The following is a 27,853-nucleotide window of genomic DNA, read 5'->3' on the forward strand; positions in this document are numbered from 1 at the left end:
AACAAAATGTGTGTTCCTCGAAACTGATTAAAAGACTATATTATGTGTGCTTGAAATATTCATATGAACATTCTGTAAATGCAATAAATGGTTTCTCAAATTCATTCACATTTTTCTGTGTGTGATGTAAAAGCAGATTTCTCAATTTCTTTCAAAAATGAGAACATAAAAACGTAATATTTTAAAGAAATAATGATCTGTTGCCAATTCTTAGAAATACATTGTAATAGCATCCTTATTGTTGGACATAAGTTGTTTTCTGTAAATGTCATATCATGACATTCAAAATAGCCTCGCTAATTCTAGCTTGTATCAACTGATCTGATCTGAGTCTCCTGAGAGGAACTAAAAATTCAACAAATAGCAAATCAGGTGTTCAGTTATTTTCCCCTCGCAGCTTCTGGTATAATGAACATGATTAACCAATTTTTTTTAATATGCAAGAGAGGATTTGACCAATTTCAAGGTATTCTCCAGACCTATGGCTTCAAAGTGGACATGTTGCTAAACATTAAGAGGGAAAACCTCTTCCTCCATACAACACTGTCAGGAAAAACTGAGTCTGCTATTAAGGTGGCAGCGGACAAAATCTGTAATAATTACTTTGTTAGAATTACTATATTATACAAATTTCTGTATCATGTAAACATACTTCTGAGGCTAAAGTCAGTACCTCTATTGAATTCCAGTATAAATGTTGGGGCCACAACAACCTGGCAGTATATTCTTTGCATTTTAGAAACTGTCACATGCACTCTCTGAGTTTCTAAAGTCAAAATGTATTTGGTGTTTTTTCTTTTAGTTACCTATGCAGGCTGGTTGTTGGCCACTCCAAATCCCATCAGCTTCACAGACTCTGGAGCCAGAGCCTACTAGTAAGTAGGGGGTGTGGCAGTAGAACCTGACCTCTGACCTATGTGGGAAAACAAATATTTATTTACATACATACAACAATGACAAAATAAGTTATGAGTAATAATAAAACACTGCTTATATGTCCCTACTTCATGATGAGATATGGTTTTATATGTTTTTAATTAATTAATCTGTCATTCATAGGACAGTTTAAAGTTTTGGAAGTTTCCTCATCTCTATGTCTCACCACTTCACCTTCGGCTTATATCCCATTTGGTTGTCTTTGCTCACAAAAACAGAATGTGTTTTGTGCTTGCAATGCTTTGAACAGACACCCAGACACTTCCTGAGGTTGTTTTACAGTAAAGACATGTTACTATTTTTTGATTTTTACATATTTATGATGAAGCACATGCAGTAAGGTTTTTAATTGTTTATCACCTGGCCTCAGTTTTAGTTCGCTATAGAAAATGCAGCGTGAGACAGAATAAGTGTTGGCAAATAGTGATTAATAAAGCAGTAACATGCAGAGGGAGTTCTGTGGTGCAAAATTCAAGTAGCAAGTTATCATGAGTAAAAACAGCAGGGGAAACACTAAAACTGTCATAGTAGCAGCAATATTAATGAGTCTGATGAGAAAGAAAGAGATAAGACAAAATATTTTTTTCAAGATAATACCCATCATAACTAATACAATTACTAGAGACACAGTATATGCACAGCAGTTGACAGTCATTCATTAATCTAACCACTGACCGGTATGAAAAGATGTTCCCCTCTCTAAATCCTCCTCCAGGAGATCCAGGATCACCACATAGGAAAGCTTGAAAGACACACCAATGACAGTTAATGCTCCTGTTGGTCTGAACAGTTACAATTACTGAGAGGTGAACAGCAGCAGTGCATCAGTTAAACTAAGATACGTTGCAGTTTAAAGTGTATTTAATGAAGTGCTAACTTACGCAGACACTGTGGCATGTCTCCTGTCCAAGTCCCATTCCCCTCACAGGCCAACACAGCAGGAGTGGTCAACTGATAGCCATGGAAACAGCTGTAGCTAACACTCGATCCCCATGAATGGTCGGTCCCTTCCACTTTCCCATCATGTACTGGAGGGGGAGGTCCACACTGGATCACTGAAACACACACACGCACGCACGCACACACACACACACACACACACACACACATAAAAGATAATGTACTGATAAGATGACCAAAATTAACATAGTTCAACGTATAACATGGCGGTTCAGTGATTTACACTTTCACCTCTCAACCTGTGTGTGTGTGTGTGTGGTTTATCGAACATGTTCTCTTTGCCAGGTTTATAAGTACAAGTATGCTAATGTGGCTCCAACAAGAAGATAGATGAACTGCTGAGCCATTTTTTCTTACACTGTCACTATCAATACAAAACAAACACTTTAATAAATAGTATGCCGGTGACAGCTAATGCTCTTACAATGACATTTTGATGCATCCACTGATTATTACTAACAGTTGCAATTTTATCTTCAACAGAGTCAAATAAATCAGTACAACATAACATGTCTTAGTGAGAACGTTCCAGAAGTTGCTGGTGGATATGTAGCTTTGAAAATATTAAACTACAGTTGAAACAATTGCTTTCTGAAGAAAAGCTTTAATTGTAATTAATGTGTTTAATTACTTTACTTTAATACTTTTTTTATTTTTTTAAAATAATTCACACTGCAGCATTTGCCAAATCAGGAAAGATTTTTATTCAGAGTCGTGTCAGGATCGATGTCTACCTGTACATGCAACAGGCAAAAGAAAACCACAAATAATGATGACCACTGGGCAACTGCCTGTGCTGCCCTCCTCTAATCTCTGACTGATAGTAAAAAAAAAACTAAAAAAAGCAAGCTTCCTATGAGAAGTTTTTCAACGACATAGAAGTGCACCGGTTCCATTATTTCTTTTGTTAAACTTCCTGTCTGTACCAGAAGTGGGGATGTATTGCATTGTGAAGATTTGCATCTTCTGTCTGTGTAAAATATAACTACTTACATTGTGTGTGGGTGCGCAAGTCTTGATTATCATAACTAATCATATTATTTGTAATATTCATGGTCACTAGTCAGAATGTGTTTGTATTTGTGTTTGATCATGTATGTGTAACAGTATCAAATCATAACAAAGCTGTTGGAGCAGCTGTTTGAAACGTGTTAATACTACTAATAAAGTATTTCTTCTCTGAGACAGTAAAGACTCATTTGGTCAGTTGCATTATCACACAGTGCAGTTTTTCTATTATATATATATAGCTATTATAGTGCAGCAAGCTAATTACTCCGAATTATTTTATGGAGAAAATATGTATAAATATGTAATTAGGAGAAAAGTTGTATTTAGATACAGATCGTGACTGTTTGTTGCAACTGCAATGTTGCATTGGTGCTCTTGAAATTGTTCATATAAACATTGAGTTATTTCACTACTATGACACACACAGTAAACTAGCTGAATTATTTATAAAGTAGTTCATGCAGACTGTAATGGAGAGTGGACGTGGTGTCAGGCCATATGACTGCTCCAGGATTATGGACGTGTTTTTCCAGCTTTTAGAATTTAAAAGCAGGCTGTGAGAAACAATAGGACAGAGACTTTTTACTTGAGTTCATCATATCTGACAAAAGCAAGCGGAAGATGGGAGACAAAACTAGAAATGGAATAAATGAAGAATAACCAGGCCGCATAAGGTCAGTATGACTATAGGGCAGATGGAAGTTATTACATGAAGTGAAAACAACAAAAGCTGCAGATGGTGAACACCATGTGGATATTTACTGTCTTAAAGTAACAGATGACCTGGGTCACGGTATGTAAGATGCTTCAACAAAAGACGAATCATAGTCACCATATGGACTGAGAGTTTCTGAGTGACTTTTGAGGATGTGCATTGCCTCTCAGGGCATTTCTGCTTCCACTCTACTGACCGGGGGTTACCTGTGATACTGTTTTTCTCAAATCTGCTCAATTAAATGCTGGTAATGTTGCTCTACATCATCTCAAATATATCATTACCATGTGCCATATTATTTTTTCAAAATCATGTGCAAGATTACTCTTTCAATATTGTATGCCATATTACGTTTCTGTTTTTGTTCACTTTATTTTACTACATTTATATTACTTTTATTGTTTCTCTATTAGGCACAGTTGTTAGCATTTATTCCTAAAACACTTTATATTCAAGATTCTATTGCATTTATTCTTATGTTGTTGAAACTTTTGAGCTTTCTTTGGCACAAGGATTTTCTTCATGATCGATAAAGTTTGATTATTTTAAGTCTTCTGGGAGAATTTCTATGAGGCATGGTTCACATCAGCATCTCTACACCCACACCTCCAATCTTCTTTCACTGACTCGAATCCAGATTTAGTAACTCATGACTCCAGTTAGCTTTTGCTGATATCATTAGCCTCGAGGTTTCCAAAATGTCTATATTGTGAATGTTAGAATTACATATTTAATAAGGATGCAAAGAATTCAAAGATTTGTTCGTTATTAGTTCAACTTCATTGATTTAGTTCATAATAGTAGCTCAGATGAAGATCTGACAATATTTTAAGACAAATTTCAAACGTAAATGCAGCAAATTTTAAAGAGTTCCCTTAATTTTTCTTTCCACTGTATACTTGAAGCTCAACACGTAGGATTCCTATTTAAGCAATGCTAATGAGTCACACAAACCCACAGCCATTTTAAAACTTGATTTTATAACTGCTTGTGTACATAACTGATGTTGATGTCAAATTATCTAACGGATCAAATAGATTAGTATGCATTAAAAAAGCATCTGTTACATATTGAGGATTTAATCTGTGATCATCTGACAGCACACTGTTTATGCATGATGAGGTTAAAGCATCTTTACAAGATTTGAAGAAACTCACGGTGTGTGTGTTCATACATGCAAGTGTATTGTACGTGCACCGTGCATACAACTTCACAACACCCTGATAAACATCTCTGTGTGTGCGTGTGCCTAACTCCCTAAGATAATGATAACCATCTGCATGGTTTCAAACATCTAATAAAGTCGGTGTAATTCTCATCTAACCAGGAGACAGATGGTTTCATGGTCCATTCACTCTGCTATGATGATATACAGTGCACACAAGGATACACACAGCACACACACCCGGATATGCAAATGGGATGTACACACAAAAATGTACACACACACATCCTGTACATACAGAGGACACAGCAATCAGCACGTATTGCACATAAAGCACCAAAAATAGAGAGAAAAAAACACAGCAAGAGATAATTTCTTCTGTATAAATACACAAACCATATCTAGCTTTTCTTTTCTGTTTCCCTGTTGCATTATGGTCACTCTTTTGGATGCAGACTCAAGTGCAATTAATAAAAAAATAGTTTTGTACCACAAAAGAAAAATATTTTCTTTATATCATGGTAATGTCCAGGCAACAGCTGCTGCTTGCAGCAAGCTAATCAGTTGACTGATTTGGGTTTTGTATGTCACCAGTGTCCTGAAGAAGCCTTGCATCTCCCCAAAGTCACTCCAGGACTTGCAAAACAAAAGTGTTGCTCATCTTCCCATATTATTTTTCCCTTTTCTACAATGTGTTCTGCCTGTTGTTAGACCCATACAAAAAAAAAAAAAAAAAAAAAAAATCTGCACACCTGCAAACAAGTCAATGTCAGTTCTTTAAGCATGTAGTTCATAATTTATTGCTGTGTGACTCCAGGAACAAAGGCTAAACTAGTGGCGAGCCAGCAGCTAATGGGGATTCAGATTAATCAGTGAATGAGTGTTTTCTTCCCCCTAAACAAAACTTTGTTGTCAGGGAACAAACTGCAGCTGTCTAAAAATAGAATATCACACTCTTGTTGAATTCAGCAGTTAATATTCCGCACCAATGTGTCTGCTGGTCTCTGATGCCCAGAGAACACTTGTGTCTATAATTGAAGGCTTCTGAACTCTTATTTTCTCTTTGTCACTTTCCCTTGTTGTGAATAGACTGGGTTGGCTTCACAACCCTGAGGAAGAGGAGCCTCTCTCATCCCTGCTCACAGACACAGACACCTTCTGTCATTGTGATCCATGACTCCTTTCCCTCTCCCCACCCTCTCTTCTTCCCTCTTACGTCGCCACACTCTGTTCTTTCTTATACTCTGGTCCTCTGCCTCCTTTCTGTCTGCATACTTTATTTTTTCCCACTCTCTCCCTCCAGCTCTTCTTCACTCTCCCTGCACCTCTCTTCCTCGTCCTTCTATCCCCGGCTCTAGTTCACTTTATCCTCTTCCCCTGCTCTCCTGGTCTCCTTCTTACACCATTATTGCCTCTCCCTCCCTCGCTTTGTCTTTTAGGCATATCTCTCTTGGCGCAATTCACCCAGCCAACACATTTTATGGGCCTAATCCCTTTTCTCACTGTGTGTTTACAGGTTTGGGGGCAGGTATTGATTTGCCTCTCTTTGTTTCTCCCATCACTCGCTTCCTCTCTTACTTACTTTTCTTTTGCTTTCTCCTTGTGGCCCCACTGATGGCTCATCACATTCTGCCTTTTTCCTTTTTTCATTGACTTGCTTCACTCTCTCTTTTTCCATCTACCATTTTCATTCTCGCTTAATCTCTGCCTTACTTATTTTGGGTTATTGTGTGTTTTTATGTTTCTTTATATTCTAATCTCTTCAAATTTTTCCTTCCACTACCCCTCTTCATCCCCTTTTCTCTCTTCTCCTTTAACAACACTCATCTCTTTTTCTTTCCCTCCCTCCCCAATCACTACTCATCATTGCCTCACTTACTCAATATCCTTCTTACTGAGTCTCACTTCATTAATTTTGCCTGTCAAGGTCCAGTTTGATCGGTAAGAACTCCTTCACTCAATATGTTTCTGGGTGTGTGAGTATGTGTCTGTGTGTGAAAATGCTGCTGTCCAAAACAGGATCAAATGAATACTGAGGGGATGAAAACAGGAAAGCTGAACAAAAACATGTGAACGGTGGAGGTAAAGCCTCAAGAGGAAGAGAGAAGTGGAGAGTAAAGGAGGGCAAAGAGGAACAGAAAGAGAACCTGCAGCTTTTCAATGCTTTTATATCTCCCTCTCTTCCTCATTCTTCCTTTACACCTATAATTTTCACTTTTCAATTTCCTGCCCCAGTCTCATCCTCTATCACCTAAAGTATCTTTTACTTCTCTGTTTTCTCTCGCTGCATTTCTCTCTGGTTCCCGCTCAGTAGCCTCTCTGCCTGCTTTCTCAGTTTTTTTTCATCTCAGTTCAAAGCCTCTGCAACTGCAGGAGCCAGCAGGAGATTTTCTGTTTGTGGGAAGAAACGGCAGGGAAGATCTCAGGAAACCGGATCTTTTACTGTTGTTGAGTGTCATAGTGTAAAATCTAAATATGGGCTGTTGTAAAAATCTGACTTGTTTTATTTTAATTAATTCTTTTTTATTCTCCTCTTTGTTTTTGAGGAAAAACAAAAGGGTTTCAGGAGATAAACCCCAATTTAACACTGTTATTGCAAGGAGCAATGTTAATCTTCCACTGGCCTAATCTTGCCTTCATGGTAATGCTAATGTACTGCTGAAGTCACTCTCTGTTATTTTAGTATGCCAGCTTGCATTAGAATACTAATTTTCTTATTTAATTTCGCACTTGTTTTTGTGGGGCTTGTCTGTTGTAATTGCACAGGTCTTTACCAATAACTGGCCTCACCCGTCTCCATTTTTCACCACCTTGCTTTTATCTTACTTCGAGACTTGACATATTTTCCACCTCCGGTCTATTCTCCTTTGTGGTGTATTATTACAGTGTGGAATATAACAAAACTTGTATTTATATTTATATTATTATAGTATTTATATACTTGCTATTCTGAGTCAATCGCTTGAAATCAACACTACTTTGAAAAAGCTTTCCTGAACCTTGCATCTTGTAGATAAAGACAAAAGTATCACTAAATTAAGCACAAATCTATTCATAACAATTTCCATCCATTAATATTCATAATACAAGTTTGCCCTCACCACAGTCCACTTAAAAATATATCTGTACTTTATAATCTTTACTTTTTCCAAGTCTGATTCTGTCAATTTTGTTTTATTGCTGACAGCTTAATATATCTTATTTCATATTTTAAGGGATGTTCCTATTAAAAATATACTATGTCTATGTTATGTTTTTGATTTAATTAATTTCATAAAATATTTTAGTCAAAATCTTTCTTATAAACACATTTAATTGATGCTTGTCCAACATGATTATGTTCTCAAGTTGAAATATGTCAAATATTTACCAATGTATTACTATCAGACTTTTAAAACTCTCATATATAAACCATATTATCAGTCTCATAAGAACTAATATTGGATGGGCTCAACAAATCCATTTTCAAGTCCATCTTTGCAAAGTCTATGTTTAACCAACTTTCTAACTCAAAACGTAATGTTTTTGTCCAGTACTACTATGGAAGCAGTCATTTGAGTATTAGTTCGTCTTACCTTTACAGCTGGGTTTGGTTTGGTTCCAGGTTCCATCTTTGATGCAGCGCAGAACATTGCGTCCAGGACCAGGTGGTTCCATCAGGTGACCAGGGTTGCAGCGGTATGTCACCGAGTGGTTGAAGTTAAACTCACTTCCTAGATAGATCCCATTGGCTACTGGCCCAGGGTCTCCACAACTGATCACTAAAGGGAAATTTAATGGGACAAGTCATGAGCCCAGCCTGTACAGTGGAAAGCTGTCAGATGGTGTTGTTGCACAGATATAACAAATTTAACCTTGTGCTGTCCTGAACCTGCATAAAATCTAGTTGCCCAGTCCAGGGCTGGCAAATATGGACAAAATAAAATATCACAATATTTTTGACCAAATATCTCATTATTGATATTGTGACAACACTGTTGAGATGCCTATTGGTGTGTTCACAAAATATTTACATCCATGTTTGATACATTATCATCAGTAATTTGGGTATAATGACTAAGTGGGTAAAGGCAAATAATTGAACAGCAAGAAAAAGTCTGGTAAATTCAGAAAATGAAATCACTTTACTGTAATACAGCCTTTAAAACCAGAAAAAGACAAATATCCAGTCTAATATCGCAATGTCAATATAATATTGCTAAATTGCCCTACCAAACCACTATTATGCATACCATCACTGACAGTATTTTCAGTAGTACCTGTAGTGCTTTAATGAAGTTAGCTTAACTTTTTCAAATCTATAATAATAATGGTGACACTATGTGCTGAAAGAACTAATAATAAAGACAGTATTAACATTAAATCCATCCTACCAGTACAATCTGGGGGTTGTCCCGTCCATGTCCCATTTGTTGTGCAGTGTCTGGTGGTCAGGCCTGATGTTTTGAAGCCTTCCCAGCATGCATAAGCCACTGAGCTGCCGAAGGTAATGCCATCACTGAAGACAATTCTGCCGTGTGCTGGGGTGCCAGGGTTACCACAGGATACAGCTGAGGAGTGAGGAAATACCAATCAGCGTTGATTAACCATAAGGATAATACCAGTGTGAGCAATACTGTCTTCCTGTCACTCAGGGCTGATCAGCTGTGGCCTGCAATAATGAGATTAGCACCGGAGTCCGATGGAAATAACATAAAATGTGTCCTTGAGGTAGTGAGGCTGATTAATGACTAAAGGTTGTTGGACTGATTCCCAGAGCTGAATGGCAGATGTACAGTTTTACAGATGTGTGCTCGAGGCAAATGGGAAGCTGGTAATAATCTACAGTGCCAGCTATAACTGCCAATGTGCTGCTGAGCAAAGTGTGAAGCTTTAAAATGCACCATGGCCAGGTGTTGCCTGGTTTTGCCCACTGTTAGAAAAAAGTACACGCTGTTTGCCAAAAGGTTTGTGAGGTCCAGCAGTTGTAGAAAAAAACAAATAATCGAAAGAAGGAGTATTTGTCATGCAGCAGGGATGCAAAGCTTATCATCAGTCCGTACTTGTGGACAATGTCCTTCCTGAATTATCTTGGGGAGATCAAAGCCTCAGCGATGAAGAACACAGAGAACACATACAGTATTTATTATTCCAGATTGGTTGTATGCTTGACATTGCAGCCTCCATTACGACACATTGGTGTTCATTTTCACAGCTGCTTCAACAGCCTCTCCACTAAAGCCCTTGTTCTCATAGTGAATCCAGGGGTCTCCCTTTTGTTTCTGTGCAACAAGTCACCCTATAATGTCTGCAGAATACTGTTTCTGGACAAATCAAAAGCCTTCTTTGTTTCTGTACCACAGCTGGTCTGAAAGATGGCAGGATAAATATGTTTGGGGAGGGCACATGAATGTGGACAGGAAAAAAACTACAACTACGGTCTAAACTAGTGATCCATCGATCTTTAGTGTGCTGGCGCAGCACATTAACAGAACCGACAGGAATTATCAACCAACCACGGCACATTTCACTAATAAGGTCATGGCAGCTGACAGCCTTTAACAATCAAACGCCTATTGATGAGGGTTCATTAGTTAGAAAGCTCTGTCCAAGTGTGTGTGTGTGTGTGTGTGTGTGTGTGTGTGTGTGTGTGTGTGTGTGTGTGTGTGTGTGTGTGTGTGTGTGTGTGTGTGTGTGAGACTGTGTAGGTGGAGCACATCATGCGAAGCTGACCGTGTGTGTCTACGTTGTTAGTGTGTGTGTTGTGGGCAACGGTCTGTATGTGCGTGTGCGTTTGTCTAGACGTGTACAGTATATGGATTTCTTTGTGTTTGTGTCTCAGTGATATATGTTTCACCTTCTCTGAATCAGCTTTTAACTACTATTAGCTTAATGAAAAACAACTGCAGACAGACATAAATAATTAGCATTACACAAACATAGACACAGGCTCACACAAAGGTGTGTGTTTGTTTTGTGTCTGTAAGTCTAGAGGGCTAGATTTTAAAGTTCGTTTTTCGGCATATGTAGACAAAACAACACTCAGAATGGCAGCAGTAAAATTCAGAACTTTTCTGTGAGATAGTTTCAACCACACTGCACGCAACAGCCCAATATCATCACGTTTTACAGTCCTGTGGCTCGAAAAGAGGGTTGTTTTCCTCAAATTGAGGTACAGTCGGAAGATATTGATTGCTGGCATGAAAAACAAAGCCCATTATGGATTTCCATTAAAGTCCTGACTTTCTAAGTAGTAAGGCTGTTAGGATTGGTAATACTTTTTTGGAATTTAACAAATCAGCAGATGAAAATAATTGAACAAAATAGGTGGTATTTTGAAATGAAATGTGCCAAACAAAAGATGCAATTCAGCAGTCAAATATGTGTATTTCTGTTATTTCTGTGAACAAGATCTATTACACCTGTTTTTACAGTTATTTTTTATTTCTGTCAGTGAGGCCTTTATGCTTTTCATTGTTCCATATTTAGTATACTGGTGGTGTTTTGTGTCACAGCCACAAAATAATAAAAGAGTATACACCGGTTCTGTGTGACTCACTCTTCCTCAACCTATCCACTGCAATTACAGCTGTAGCAGCCCATCTACCTAACTGAATCTAAAATCTGCATCAGATCACAGTGGAGTTCATGTCAGTATTGTTTTATTCAACCTGAATATATTAAGTGGGAATAGGGGAAGTAACACAGGCAGCAGCTTAGGATTCCAGTGTCTCTACTGCACTATGGGGACCCACTTTAATTTCCCCTAAACTCCCATGGGTTTAAAGAGTGTCTTTGAAAACTGCTGTTGTATACAATAGGATACACTTTATTAGCACAGCGCTGTGGATGATCCAGCTCAGTCAGTTAGGAGTGACACACTTTAACTCTCTATATCTGGGCCGCACAAATATAAACATGCACGTGCGCACGCGCACACACGCACACAATGAATACTGACAACAATAAATCAATAATTTGCTTATTTGTGTGTCACTCTTTTGTGAATTTTAGACTACAATTAGTACGTGAAATTGTTGTCGTAATAGAGCTTAATTGAATACTTATATAATAAATTAAACCATACTTATGTACTTACTTCAACTTCATCTTATAAAACATATATCTATCTCAGGGCACGCATGTATAACTAATGTGAAAGCTTCTCTTACACAATGTACAATGTGCAGTGTACAATCTATATAGAGTAATGTGCTTTAAGCTATGTTTGATAATGGATTAGTTGCTTACTGTCAGCAGTGTACCAAGTAGCCGGATGCTACTGTATTATCCAAAAAAGAGATTAAGCTGTTCAACTTTGGAGGCTGAGCTGATTTATTTTCACATAAAATGCTGAATAATTTAGTCCATATGCCATGAATGCAATGTGTTTTTTTTTTTTACAAAATCTGAACTGGCTGATTTTATAGCAATGTTAATTTTTACGGCAATGTTTTATAGAATCTGGGTTGGGACCCAGAGGTAGCGTCAATTGAGACAGGGATAACTTGCTATTCAAAATATATGACATTTTCAAAACAGACAGTTCAGGCTATGCTATGTTGTCACATCCAAGTCCCTTGTATAAAGCAAGGAGCAGCCTCTTACTATAAAACAGAGTCAATAAAGGGTTCTTATGAAAAAAAATACATTGCACAAAGGCCTATATATATATATATACATATATCTTGACTTGAGGAGAAATCACTACTGCACAACCAAGGTAGCCTGCCCAGTGTTTTAAATGTGACTTGCAGTGTAGGTTTCTAATGACTTTCTAAAAATCTTCCAAAAGTTTTCACATAACAGCAAGAGTCACATAAATGTTTATTGCCACACTTCCCACCTTGACAGACAGGCTGTGTACCGCTCCAGGTGCCATTGTGAAGGCAGTTCCTCTCAGCTGAGCCAATCAGATTAAATCCTGCTTCGCAGCTAAAACGCAGAAGACTCTTGGTCTTAAATTCTTCCCCTCCTAGGCGTACACCATGGGGAGGGATCCCGGGATCTCCACAGATACCAGCACTTACACCTATAGCGAGAAAGGAGACATAAAGTTAATGTAGCAAATGCACTAAGAGCTGACACAAACGCACCAATGAAGCGACCAAAGACCCTTTCGCAGTCCTGGACTGATGAGGCATAAACATAGAAACTTACCAACAGCAATTTGCAAATCCAAATATACTTAATATTGTTAATGTGAATCAACAGCTACATTAAGCTGATGTGCATTTGTCTAATATAATAATAATAATAATAATGATAATAATAATAATAATACTAGGTTTAAGTAATTTTGTCTAACTACAATTAAATGGAAATCACTATGCTAAAAATGTATGCAAGCATTCATGCCAGAGGTCAACAACATCGACTAAAAACCATTTGCATTGCAGAATTTACAACAATACAGTTTACCTTCTAAGTCTCTCATATACAGTGAGACACACAGGCATGCACACACCCAGACACACAAACTTTCAAGAACTGTACTTTGCATTTAGGCTATACCAAATTGTTCTAGCATTAAAAGCACGGAGCGTGTCACAATTTTAGCAGCTTAAATTCCATCGGTGGGGATTTGTGAGTTTAACAGGGTACAGCTCCAAATGCAGCGCCTTGCATCTCAATGAGGTCTTCAGCTGCAGGATGGATTCTGCCCTGCTGAGTGTTCTGTTTTGAGGCCAGCAGAGTAAGCTTATTGCATTTCAGCTGTTGAGAGAGTTGATGCTGAGTTCGGAAATGATAAGTTGTAGTGTTGTGGGATCTGCGTAAGCCTACTGTAGAGGAGCGCTTACAACCTGAGTCGTAAACCGGGACTCCTTCACCTCCGTATTCCTGCCAGATTTTTACACATGCAGCTCAAACCAGGTTACATACACTATACACAGTAAAACCCATTTTTATAGAATTGCTTTTAAGTGATGTCGTCCTTTTACGTCCTTGTATGCAGTTCTTTGTTCCCCTGTTTTTGTTTGTTTATTTTATTAATTTATTAATTTGTTTGTTTTCTATTCCATTTGCTCATTTTGGTTATTTGTTTGGTTTTCTTGTATTCATTACCTTTATGGTTTGGTCTTTTTTGCCTCCTGTTTTCTTAGATGTTTACCGGTATTGACGTTATGTATGACTATGCCTTGCTTCTCTGTAGAGCACTTTGTAAACTCTGTTTTTAAAGGTGCTATATAAATAAAGTTATTATTATACTGTAGTATCGTTACATACAGTAATCTGTAGCATAGCAGGCACTCAGTTTACACTAGCAACACATTGTCTGTTTGTGCTTTGATAATAATAATGACATTTACTACTTTCTCAAGATAACTTGCACAGGCAAGAAAATCAAATGGTGAATTATTTCATACAATGCAAGAGCTAATAATAACAACATTACTGGAATAATGTTGATTAAAAGATATAAAAAATGTTTTTGAATATTTTCCTTCTATGTTGTATTTTTGTAGAGCAAAGAGGAAGCAATGCACAAGGAAGGCCAGCATGGTCACAGGATGGTTGGTTTCCAGTAAGCTAGAGGGCAGGTAATTATAATCAAAGAGGCTTGCAGCAATTAGTCACTAATTAAATTGATTAACTGATTTCAAATTATAATGTTTCCTCTGATGTGTTATTTATGTTGGAATTGTAGAAACTGAGAAATGTAGTCTTTACTCATTCATGGCAAGACCTCTGGTAAAGTACTAACTGTGATAACATTAAGAGAAGAAAAAGCACGAATAATTTTCAGCCATTGTATGTAGTGGCCTTACTGACAGTCTACCACGGTTTTCACCTGAACACAGTACATCATACACACTGATCTAAAATCAAACTCAAATCCAGCTTTCAGAACTAAGTATTTCCGAAACCCACAAGGACAATGTCTGTCAATCATATGTACCAGTCAGTTCTAGTTAGTACCAGTTACTGTCATATTTGTGTCCTAAAGGCCACAGGTGACACGTTTTATTATACTGAAGCAAAAGAAAGACATCTTCAGACTGACATGCCTGTGTGGAACAGCTCACTCTTGTGATGCCAGATGGGATGATACTATTTTCTGACAGCTGAACCAGTTTTATCTCTTGGTAAATAATAAATCTGGTTTCTTTCTTTAGGTCACTAAAGCTTGAGGTTTTGTTGTTGTTTAGTAGTTTGTATTTGTACTGTGTACTATGTGACCAGATCTATATATCGATTCTATAGAGGTCGGGTCTGGCAATGACCTTATATGTAAGGCTGGAGAGACTGTATGTGTATACTGTAGTAGCAATGCATCATTGTATTTGTGGAAACACACTGTTGACAGTCTGTATAAATGCATTTGATTTCAAAGAGTGAAAGGGATGAATTATTGATCTATTTTTAGAAACAGACAGCCAATATGCCTTTCATTTTGTACAGCCTCTGCAAAAATGTGTGTACAGTGAACCCTCGCTATAACGCGGTTCACCTTTCACGGTCTCGCTGCTTCACGGATTTGCATCGTGCATTGAAATCACATTACGACTATATGTAACGTAGATATATTTAATGTCCAGTTCTATCTATTTCAATTGTAAAATAAAGGTTACTACTTCACGGATTTCGCCTATCACGGTTTCTATTTGGAACGTAACCCCCGCGAAAAACGAGGGTTCACTGTATCTAAGTTCTTATTCCCTACTAGCTGAAAATCACATCAATCAGACATGCTGCTTCATCAACTAGTTTGCCTTTACCGGTGCAGTAGGGGGGCGCTCCACTCCACGTGCCGTCCTCCTGACAGTGGCGGGTAGTATTACCCACCAACACCCCACCGGGCAGACAGGAGTACTGCAGTACTGAGCCATATGTCCAACTCTGGGTTCCAGATACTACTGCATTCGGGGGTACACCGGGGTCACCACAGGAAATAGCTGCAGAGTCAGTGAGAGATTGAAAGAGAGACAGAGGGGGTTAGTTTGAGAGTGAGTGTGATTACATCCAGCAATGGATTCAAGGTACTACTGCACTGAGTGGTGCAGCTGTGTCACGGCAGGAGACAGCTCATGGAGGAGGTGACAGGAAGAAAGTTAACGCAAATGTTTATGTTGTTGTTGTGTGTGTGTTCATTGAAGGCAAACAGGTTAAAAATAAAGATAGAGAGGTAGATATTAAACAAGGAGAAAGAGGGCAGAGTATGCTGTGCAACAAAGGTCAGTGGCCGAGGACATTCTGTCTCAAACATTAGGCATAACCTAATGTTTGCCGTTATGCCTAATGTTTGAGACACATACTTGTAAGTACATAGATAATTACCGCAGCCAAGGAGGTCGTTTTGGTGCAGTTTGATTGTTTGTCATCAGTACTATAAAAAAAAAAAAAACTACCACCTAAGTTTCTATCAAACTTGATGGAAGGATGTAGCACCGTGAAAAGAAGATCCCCAAAATTTTGGGGGCGGATCGAATCATGAGACAGATCCCAAACTTATTTTCCCCTTTCATTAACATTGTGAGATAGGGCATTTGGTTTAAATCCAGTAGATGTTAGTAAAGTTCAATAGATACGAACATAGGGAAGTTTAGAAAAACGATGACTCTGTGTCACAATCCACATTCATGGGTACCAGTAATCCTCTGGGATACACCTGCACTTGTTAAAACTTAATACAGCAAGCGATAGCTCTGGAGCACTCAGGGGCCGCCTAAGTATCACGCTAAAGTGTGTAATACACCTGCCAGTCCACTAGAGGATACCGTAACAGTGTGACGGATCCCTTGCCTTGATGTGAAAGTTGAGGTGAGTCATATGACACTGGTCGCAGGTCAAAACAGTGGACTTTTACCCTGATGATCAGGGTTTCAGTCTGCAATAAAGCACCATGGATTTATTTTCAAATGTTTTCCTAACCTTAACCCAAGTTGTTTTCGTGCCTAAGTCTGAGGTATTGTTTTCTTAAACGTAACCGTGTGGTTGTTTTTTTCCCCTAAATCTAAACACATACTTTTTCACACCTCTGCAAGGTAAAATCATGATGCTGGCAACTTGTCCTCTAGTGGACAGGCATGTGTATTGCACACATAGGCGTGATCGCGGATGGTGGGGACAGGATTTTCTTAGGGGAGAACTCGAGACGGTACAATTGTAACATGGTCACGATTGTTTTATATCTATTGAAGAAGTGAACTATTGGCCATGGCGGAGGTCTGTGCTCTCCGAGTCCCCTTCTAGTTAAACTTGCTGTACTCACACTGTATGACAGTATACAGTCATGCCGGTGAAGTTTACTTTTATTGAGTTTAATTAAATTGCCTTAGAGAGAGAGAGAGAGAGAGAGAGAGAGGGAGAGATAGAAAACCAATAACTCATCTCAAATTAAATTCACTTGAGCTAGAAAGAGTCATTCCCTCACCTCTGTGTAGAGAACTAGTAGAAACCGTTCCAGAGTGTCAAAGCACGAGACATCTGTTAAAAAAAGACCTACTATTTTTTTCTTCAATTTGGGAGAAATCTATGTTTTACGGAGCACAGGTCTCTGCAGGACACAGATATGAAACTGCTCTCGATTTTCTATTTCTGCCAAATGACTTGTCCTCCGATATCTCCCCTTACCCCCAAATTGTATTACTCCATCCTCTCCTTGCCCCTCACTCATCACCCCTCTCCCCCCAATTTTCCGATAAGACCTTGTTTCTCGAATGTAATGCTCGATGCACAGACGCCAAGTGTCTCACCAGAGTCTGCCCCTTCCTCCCTCTCTGTCTGATCCCTCATCTCCACCTCTCTGCTACTGTGTGCTCTTCCTCTTTGTTTTTCTCTCTTCATCTGTGAAACAGCCTCTTTCTCTCTATCGCTCCCTAGTTTAATCTCCATGTTTCTATCAGCCAGGGTAGAACTCTAACAAGAACACCTATTGCCTTAAGAGATACATGCTCACTTTTATTTCTGTACACACACATACACACAAACATGCTCAAACCTTTAAGCCTCTTCCTTTCATACTCTCGCCCTTTTTTTTTACTATTATTATTATTACTTCCCTGCCATTTTGTCTCTTGAACCCTCTCCTATTCTCTCAGATTCTCATTCGCTCTTCATCTTCTTCCCAGTGGCTTTTCAACCCATTTCATTCCTGAAATGGCATTTCCTGACATATACAAAGACAAATAAATAGAAATCTTGTCGCTTGTGACTACTCCTTTTGTAGACATGTTTTTTGCAGAAATCTGAGAAGTTACCTGTTGACGAAAGGACAAATGTTTTCATCATAGGCCTATGAATGTCGTTTTGTCTCATTTGTCTTCTAAACCTGCATTGCCACCATTTCTCTCAATGACAAGTGTTCTCAAACACCTGCTGTATATATGTGCATCCATACCTAGGCAACGAGGGGTCGGTCGGTCCCACAGTCCGTCATGCTGGCACGTGAGGAGTGCAGAGCCCAGAAGGTAGAAGCCTCGTTTGCAGTGGATTGCCACAGTTACACCATAGCTGAAGACTTCTGGGTAATGTAGGCCAGACTGGCGCACACCATTCTCCACGTGCCCCGGGTCTGAACAGTTCACCACTGCACAAGAGAGCATACAAATCTATTAGAACCTATTTAAGTAGTATATATAGTATATGCATACATGTTTCTTCACTCAGTTTAGGTCTAAATGGCTAAAAAAAAAATGGTTACATATTTTACAAAGACAACAAGTGTACAAAGACCACTGCTGATATTATAGAAGAATACAGAAGAGAAGAGAAGAGCTATTAGACAGATGAATATAACAACCAAAACAACATCAATAAGAACAGCTTCAATAACTATGTCAGAAATTGCTCAGTCATTTGTTTATTCACTATTACTACCCTATTATTAGAGACTCACCAGTATACTTTGAAATGAGTAGTAATTTAAGATTTTAGACACACATTTTTGGATTGTCAGGAGAAATACAGTGAACCTTTACAGAACAAGCACCGGGCAACATGATGGGGCTCGAGACTAAATCTTAAATCACAGAGTAACAAATTCAGATTGTCCCTGTTGCTCTGTTCTGGTCTTCTCTAAACTGTTCTTTTGTCAAACATTGCTCTGATTTCTGGAGTTCTTTGTTCTCTTCTCCCTCTTCTGGTCCCTTCTACTCTCTCTCCTCTCTGGGTTGATGCCAGTCCAATAGGAGAAGAGTTTGATTTTCCACATGTCACAGGGGAGACTGACATTCACTCAAATTCAGGTCCATGGGGGGGATGGCTGTGTGTGTGTGTGTGTGTGTGTGTGTGTGTGTGTGTGTGTGTGTGTGTGTGTGTGTGTGTGTGTGTGTGTGTGTGTGTGTGTGTGTGTGTGTGTGTGTGTGTGTGTGTGTGTGTGTGTGTGTGTGTGTGTGTGTGTGCCTGTATGGCACCCTGTGGGAACAAAGACAGTTTCAGTCTCATAATTGACAGCTGCTGCTGCGAGGAAGAAAGAGGGAGGGAGAGAGGGATAACAGAAAAAGTGGGGGAGATGAAGAAAGCAGGCAAGCGAGGATGAATCCCTTCAATGGGAAACCCATGTGCACAACTATGTTTTATTGATCTGCTCTCATGACTGTGCAAAATGCCTCTGTGTGTGTGTGTGTGTGTGTGTGTGTGTGTGTGTGTGTGTGTGTGTGTGTGTGTGTGTGTGTGTGTGTGTGTGTGTGTGTGTGTGTGTGTGTGTGTGTGTGTGTGTGTGTGTGTGTGTTTTAGAATGTCATGACTGTTACACTACCAGAGGTCTGGAAAGATTTGTAGAGTTACGACCACGCATGGTTAGCAGAGGATAAGACCATGTCTCTGGACATGTACCCAGCTGTGCATGTGTGTGCATCTATGAATTTGGTAGTTTACTTAGATACACACACACACACACACACACACACACACACACACACACACACACACACACACACACACACACACACACACAAAATACAGCTCAGTGGTAAGTGTGCGTGTATATTTGAATGTGTGTGTTTATGCTACAATTATTCAGTTCTCAGTTTTACAGGCAGCAGATTTGGCCAAAAACGATTTAGTTCACATAATGTAGCTAGAAACAAAATCAGCCAACAAATGCTGAAAATACATGCTTTAAAGGAAAATCATTGTTTTTATAACTTGGGAACAAATTTTGTCACTGTGGCCTTCATTATATTTGGTTATGATATTACTTGCAAACGACGATTATCGGAGTAGGTGACAACATCAGTAAAACAATGTCACTTCAATCCAATTATTTAAAAGTGAAACCAACAGTGTAGACGCTGTAATTGTCTACAGTCATCCACCACAATGAGAAAGCTTGTGTCCATAATTATCTTTTCCTGTTCTTAACATACAATAGACTTGAACCAGGAAGAAGCCACACCATGTTATCTAATGTCGTCTAACTTGAAGAGCTGATTCAACAGAATGAAGCATTAACGACTTGAGTATAACTTTGTAACACTGTGTTAATAAATGTGATCGTGACCTTTGCAGACAGGTAGGGGGCTGCTCCACTGTCCATTGAGTCGGCATTGAGCGCGAGCATTTCCACTGAGGATGTAACCTCTGTTACAGGTGAAGTTCACTACATCATTGAGGTTGAACTCGCTGCCATTGGTCCGCCCATTGGCTGGGTTGCCGGGGTGACCACAAGTAATAGCTGAGGGAGCAGGGAGAGTTGAGAGAAGCATGATGAGAAAGTTTGGAATAAGTACGATATACAGGATTGTGCTTTTTCTACTTGATAATTTGTGATATTTTTAACACTTTTTAACACTTACGGACGCAGACGGGTGTTGTTCCAGACCACCGATGATCTTGCTGGCAGATTCTGACTGATGTGCCAATTAGGCGGTATCCTAACATGCACTGGTACACCACTGTGTCACGGTAGCTAGAGCCATCTCCGCTAATGTGGCCATTGACTATAGGATCCGGAGAGTCACAGTGACCAGCTAGGAGAGGCAAAATTACAGACATTAATGCGGTATAATGAGCTACTTAAACTCGCTTTCTAAATCTTGGGATTTAAAGTCATCAGCTTTAAGCTGGTTGAGTGTTCCTGAAGATACGACTTAAAAACACATTCAAGTTCATTGTCCTAACAGTTAGACTGTGAAGTGACAAACAGGAGCCATTTCAATACTTAAGCTTCTAAGTGTCTGGCGACTGAAGTACTCAGTGTATTCACAAAATCAGTGTTCAAAGACTTGAGTCTTTTCCATGCAGCAATTAGAGATGCACAAAGCTCAGTATAATTCTAAGTGGCTGTGAAGTGCCACATCATGTTATGATGTCTTGAAACCTGTGCACATCAATTGTATTACAGAGCTTCAGCGCTCAGGTGTGGTGAATAATTGAATTGTATTTAATACCATTTCAACTGTAAAGAGGCCAGTAACCTGCTTTTCACAGTCAACCCCTCCCTTCATGTTGCGGTGCCCCATTAAGCCAATGACAGGCCCAGCATTTTTTATAATCAATCAATCAATCAATCAATCAATCAATCAATCAATCAATCAATCAATCAATCAATCAATCTATCTATCTATCTATCTATCTATCTATCTATCTATCTATCTATCTATCTATCTATCTATCTATCTATCTATCTATCTATCTATCTATCTATCTATCTATCTATCTATCTATCTATCTATCTATCTATCTATCTATCTATCTATCTATCTATCTATCTATCTATCTATCTATCTTTATTTATCTGTATTTTTAATGTTATGGCCAGAGGTTTTTTTTTCTCCAATAATTTGATATGCTTTTTAATTAATGCTTTAAAAGATATATCAAGAACACTGATAATTTTGCAAATTCATCAGAGATTATTGTTAAATTACTGTTGATCCCTACTATTGGCAATTATTTCAATAATGTATGTATAAATTATCTATATCTATATAATAATATATATAATAATAATATATATTATATATATTTGTATTAAGTATATATTATCAAGAGTTCAAATAACATGCATTTAACCACATAAAACCCACATTTCAAAAGTTCAAATGTATGTTGTTTACCCATTATAGCATCACAGTCTCATAAAACTTGCACATTCACATAAAATGTGCATCCTGCATCAGACTTCTTATTCTTGCAACACAGCTGAATTACTGTAGTGGAAACCCAATGTGTTAATAAAGTTGAAAATATATGCATTCACACATTTCAATAGAAAAATTAAGTCCTGGCAAAAAGTCCTTTACTCAAGTCCTTCACACATCTACAACAGTTGTGCAGAGTATAGCGATACCACTGCCTAGGGGAGACAAATGGAATGATTTGCTTCATGATATAAAGTTGAAAATACAGCCCATCTGACTGTTAATAGTCGGTTGTAACCCGATTCGATTTTTTTAACTGAAATGCAAAAAATTATACAAGAGATCATTAATGCACGATGAGGTGAGTCTAAGCTTTTGATTTTACTCTGACATCTACATTTCATTCCCAATAAACGTGTCCTTTCTTCTAATGAGTCATACTGTTCCACCTGTTGAATATATTTCCATCATTGATCAGATTGTTCACTTTTGTGCTGAAATGACCTGGACAGGTCACATTACAATGTACTGTACAGCCAATCATATTTAACTTACCTAGACACCTAGTCTCTGCACCGCTCCACAGCCCGTTAGCTCCACACTCCCTGACATGTGACCCCACCAGCGTGTAACCGTGGTTACACATAAGGATGGCAGTTGCCCCGAATGTCGTCAATGTCCCAAGTTTGGTACCAAAGGGTGGAGAAGGAAGTTCCCCACAGGAGATTACTGAAGAATCACATAAATATATTGTTACAGAAAGACATTAGAAATGAAACAATACATGACATAATGGTGCAGCTGTTACTGTTACATTTTAAAATGTCTGGATACAAAGTAGGGTTATGTTGACAAGTCAATGTTTAATAAGATAAATAAAACACTACATGACTGTCATACTGAATTTTTTGTTTTACAATACAACACCTGGCTGAATTAGTTTTAAGTGAGAAGATTGAGGAGGTTTTTTCCTTAATATCCGTGGAGACACTATTTTCAAATTGCTGGCCAGCTTGAAGAATAGACACTTCTGTTACAAAGCCAAATCCTGCAGTGTTAGGTAGGTCAGCCCAAATACTGGATCAAGAAATGAATTGAAAATGCAGCTGAATAAAGTTTTAAAACCACTGGCCTGATGTGAAATAGATTTCAATTTTTAATTATTTTTTAAAAACTTCTCAAGTGTACATATTTCACTTTTTCATTGGCGTGTCATATATTATGCAACACTAAGAAATTCTGTAGCGTATTGGAAAATTTTCAAAGTCACAATGTTTTCTCTCAACTTCTCTTTATGAAATAAGCAGCAGAGGCACATTGCACAGTAATACTCTTTCACTACTGCCGACATATATCCCACATTTAAGAGGACTGGCAGCATTCTGTTTAAAACAGTTATCACAGTCCCAAGACAGTGTGCAGTGGTTAATATCCTAAAGCGTTCGGAAACACATATACCCCTGGTAATTCATTTAAAGGAAGAATTAGGGAGGGAAATGGGTAAACATGCACACACACCCTCACATAATCACACAGAAAGCAGCGCCCTCTCAAGCTGTCCCTTCCCTTCTATCAAATATACTAGACTTGTGGCAGCCAGTATTATGCACATCGATGCTTCCACTCAAACCGAGTAAAAAGCACAGGCCATATTGGCACAGAAGAAGCTAACTCTGTTACAACAGCAACTTTTCCAACTTTTCCAGCTGTTTTGTTTGTGCCAGGGTGTACAGGGTTATACTGTTTTGATTGCTAATTCCAGACAGATTTTGGCAGCCACTGCAATGCAGTTTAATTCTTTTGATAGTCTTTTTGTGTGCATGTGTCGCCTGTATCAGTGTGTGTGTCTGTTTGAGTGTACAAAGCTTCTTTTTTTATCCCTTGGTTGAAATGGCTTCTCTTTTCCACCTGTGAAAGTTGTGATTCAGGCACTAACATAATACAAGAAATTAGAGATGATCTGTGCAGTATAGAGTACAAAGGAGTGCGAAGATATTAATGTACAGTATGTGAATATATGTGGGTATGTACTATATATAGATTAATTCAGTGTACCAACTCAGTTTAAAAGGAATCTCTCACAATAAAATCATACCTATACTCATAGATCTATATACCTATAGATCTATGAGTGTTCAGACTCAGGAATAAAGTTCAGTGTCACTGAAAGTGTCATGGGTAGGTGAATCAGCCCACAAAATATCCTATCACAGTGGAGTTTTATTATTTTGTTGAGAGGTGACAGGGGTCAGAGGATTTCCAGCAAAAATAATTATGACAGTAGCAGCAGTTATTTCTTCAATCATAATGGTGTCCATGTGTGTATCAATACTTACTCTTACAAGTAGCGGGGTCATCTGACCCCTCCCAGGTGCCGTTGCCGAGGCAGCGAAGAGTCCTATGCCCCACCCCCAAATAGTACCCTGTTGAGCATTCAAGCATCACCATGGAGCCAAACTCTCCCAGCCTACCAGAGAGCAGGCGGTAGGTCATGTGATCTGACAAGGTGCCCTCTATGCTGGGGCAGTGGACCGCTGGAAAATAAAATGGAGTCAAATTGAATTTAATAACAGAACTGAATAACACATTAGTCTCTATAACCTATAATATAATCATAATATTACAGAACATAATAACGCATCATACTCTATATACTATAGGTAATGTGATTAGAAGGCAAATCTTCAACTGTTGATCAACATTTCACATCATAAGAATCAAATCTGTTTTTTTTATTTAGCCATATATATAATGTGTACATTGTAGAGGGACAACCTGATTTTTTTTAAATTATTTTATGTATTACTAACATGCATTACTCATATTTTGTTTAATTCCATCTCTTTAGTGTGTTGACTTAAATGTCCTCCACATGCAATGCATTTCATTATTAATAAATAAATGATCTAATTAATAATACCCTACCTTTCAACCCTTTATAAGGGTAATGAACAATTAGACCGCCCGTAAATAATAGTTTAAAACACTTACGCAGACATCTGGGGACTGAGGCAACATTACTCCAGCTGCCGTCCTCCAAACACATGGCTGTCACTGGAACACCAGGGTCAAGGTGGTAACCATGGTTACACTGGTAGGTGACCTGGCTGCCAACAGTATACTGGTAAACATGGAAGCTGCCGTTGCCCGGCGACTGAGGTATTCCACAGGAGACAGCTGCCAACATCACAAAGAGAGCGGCGTTGTGGAGGGAATCCTCTCAAACGTCATGTCTTTGATCGGTGTCAACATTTTTCAACACTGCTTAGGTGAAGACCAATGTGTTTAAAATTTTACCTTGACACAAAGGTGGTTGTGTGTCCCACTGGAAAAGCCCATTGGAGTCCAGCCTGCAGGTGGCATTGCTTGAGCCCACCAGGCGGTAACCAGGGTTACAAAAGAACTGAAGCCTGCTACCTGGACGGAGTTTGGTCCGGTTGACCACGCCCCCATTCACCGGAGGATCATTAATGCTACAATAGGCAGCTGGTGACGGCGAAGACAGACAGAGGAAGAAAAATGAAATAAGTTTTACGCTGTTTTATCAGTTTACAACAACAACAACAACAACAACAAAACAATCTAATGCTAAAAATAATCTATTTTTCTAGCTTCTTGTTTTTAGTGGAAACATAATGGCAGTAATGCTACAGTCAAAGGGCACTTTAAATAAATGGGCTACTATGAGCCACTTGGCTCTCCCTTCCCTGGCCGATGTGGTCACTGCTTTATCCAATCTTGGCTCTTCTCCCTTTTGGTTTTACATTGGTGAGATGACACTCCCTCCACTCAGGACAACAAAGTCACTATGTATTTTCCATTTTCATCCATAAACCTTGCTCTCCTGGAAGCATCTTAAATCTTCCTCTCCCCAGTGAGTCATACAACCTCTCTTGTTCACTTTTTTTCTGCTCTACCAATTTGTTCTATCTGAATCACTATTTTATATCTTATCAAAGCACTTCTGTCTATCATGATCATTCTGTTGCTGCAGAAATGTTCAGTTAGGGGATCGAGGCAAAGTCCTTCATTTCGTTACTGCAATATGTTTATAACTTGAATAAAGGGACATGAACTATTTTTGGAGATTTTATCTTTGTGCTCCCATATCACAAGATAAGTTGTTGTTTAATGCTGAATTGCATAGGCAATTTGTGGACTGTAGAGAGTTGAAATTGCTTCTCTTCCTTTCTGCGAGAAACATATAAATTTGAATGTTTTTGAACCCCAGTGGGAAATTCAGAAAGGGAGAAGTTCCTGTCAAACAATACATTGAAAAAGTCTGAATTGTGCAGAAGTAGACAGGATAATCTGGCTAGTCAGGATACGACAGAATGAACTGTGCCTTTATCCCTCAGCTGCAGCATCATGGACAAAGCAGAGATAAAGAATGACACACGGTATTGAGACACCTCGCAGTATCATATGTGCTCTTACAATCTACCATATCTCTATCAGAAATGGCAATGAAAGTTAATACATTTGGGATAATGTGGTGATGGTTTGAGTATAAAGTGTCAGGTCTTCTGCTACTTTCTGTTACTTTCAGAGATTATAAAAAAATTACAAGACAATTGTCAGCTGATCAATTGTCAGTGAACACAAATCTACCAAGAGTTTGGTGAGCATTCCTGTGGAAGCCAGGTTAAATGATAATTAGGCCCTATGATGGGTATCTGGCTATGCTATTGTAAATCTACAGAGCCCTCTGACAGGTAAAACCATTCTCTAGCCCGAACCTAACGTAGCTTTAAGATGGCTTTGAATCCTACTCTATTCCAAGCAGAGAGTAGATATTCTGTATAGCTTCAGCAAACCTAAATCTGCTTTCACTGGGCAAACATTGGCTGGACCCCTGGCTTGATAGGCAGTTTCATCTGAACGCCACAGCCCCCTCAGGAGGTCAGCCATCATTCCTAGTTACTATATCCAGCTCCACAAGTCTTACAAATAACTACTCTTCATATCAGAAAATCTTTCCACACAATTCTCTTGAGGCCTACCTCTGACCAAGCACAGAGCAGACACTCACAGCAGCTTGACCTGGGTTTACTGTGTATTGACATTGCATCTACTCAGGTTGAACTACAGTGGCTGGCCCCTCTACAATGATGTGCAGCTTCATCTGAATGCTCTGGCCTACTGAATTGTCCAACCACTAATAGTGCACCAATACTTGCATTAGTCTCAGAAACAAACAACTATTGTACATGACCTGGATATAATCTACTACGAAATGCATACTATATTATTGAAGAGTCATCTTAAATGCCTTAATTCATAATTATCGTTACTGCTTTCACATTTGTTACGTTGCAAACTTAGTATAACCATCAGTGACAGCCACCACCAACATCTCCCTTACACATAAACGTTGCTGTATACTCTGACTTTGGTTCCATTTGTAATAGTTTTAGCTGACAAATTAAACACCTTAAATGTATTGTGAAAAAATAAAATAGCTTTGGTCTCCCATTTGCTGTAAAGATATGCTGAGCAAAGCATTATTTATACTGCTATCATCGCTGATATCCTCTTAAAACTTAATAACTCCCATACTTCTTTACAGCCTGATCAAAGTGCTCCCCATATGCACTCAAGCAGCAAAAACTGCACCAACAAAACAGAGAGAGACAGAAAAAGTAAATCACCATGAAGCATGTACAAACTTGATGAGGCTAACACAGCGATCAGGAAAGTAAGAACAATGGCACGAGGTTATTTCACAGCTCAACCAAGCACTGGGAATGTAAAGAATGACAGCAAAAATGTTGCAGGCATCATCACAGTGTAAGCTGCTTAATACCCTCCACACAAACACATTTGTCCAATACTTCTAAAAGTGTGTAGTGAAATCAAAAATGTCAACTATACATTTCTGTGCCCTGTAGAGCTGCAGTTGTCACGACAATACAAAACCATGGGGAAAAGACAATCCTATTACTTGAGGCCATTGTTCTGATATAACCCACACACTAAAATATATTACACATTTTTTTCTGTATACAGAGCCAATAGACTGAACTAGTAACTGACTTATTTCATGTTCAAACAGGATCA

The 27,853-nt window shown here is 38.7% G+C and overlaps 1 protein-coding gene across 1 annotated transcript in view; it reads right to left on the reverse strand.

Moving 5' to 3' along the window:
* csmd1a (CUB and Sushi multiple domains 1a) overlaps positions 1–27,853 on the reverse strand; it is a 389,222-nt gene that overhangs the window by 19,055 nt on the left and 342,314 nt on the right. Inside the window, exons 52-65 of the mRNA XM_069693686.1 lie at positions 25,091–25,279; positions 24,785–24,970; positions 24,130–24,327; positions 22,349–22,522; positions 20,507–20,680; positions 20,212–20,385; positions 18,109–18,297; positions 15,488–15,664; positions 12,613–12,798; positions 9,161–9,337; positions 8,363–8,548; positions 1,818–1,991; positions 1,612–1,678; positions 807–913 (exon numbers count right to left, since the gene is read on the reverse strand). Of these exons, the coding sequence (XP_069549787.1) occupies positions 807–913; positions 1,612–1,678; positions 1,818–1,991; positions 8,363–8,548; positions 9,161–9,337; positions 12,613–12,798; positions 15,488–15,664; positions 18,109–18,297; positions 20,212–20,385; positions 20,507–20,680; positions 22,349–22,522; positions 24,130–24,327; positions 24,785–24,970; positions 25,091–25,279 (2,358 nt within the window). The remainder of the gene's footprint in view (positions 1–806; positions 914–1,611; positions 1,679–1,817; positions 1,992–8,362; positions 8,549–9,160; positions 9,338–12,612; positions 12,799–15,487; positions 15,665–18,108; positions 18,298–20,211; positions 20,386–20,506; positions 20,681–22,348; positions 22,523–24,129; positions 24,328–24,784; positions 24,971–25,090; positions 25,280–27,853) is intronic.

Source organism: Brachyistius frenatus, unplaced genomic scaffold (genome assembly GCF_029030835.1).
Source record: "Brachyistius frenatus isolate BFR_SWC_R1_liver_20210118 unplaced genomic scaffold, ASM2903083v1 Contig_15, whole genome shotgun sequence".
Lineage (NCBI taxonomy): Eukaryota > Metazoa > Chordata > Actinopteri > Embiotocidae > Brachyistius > Brachyistius frenatus.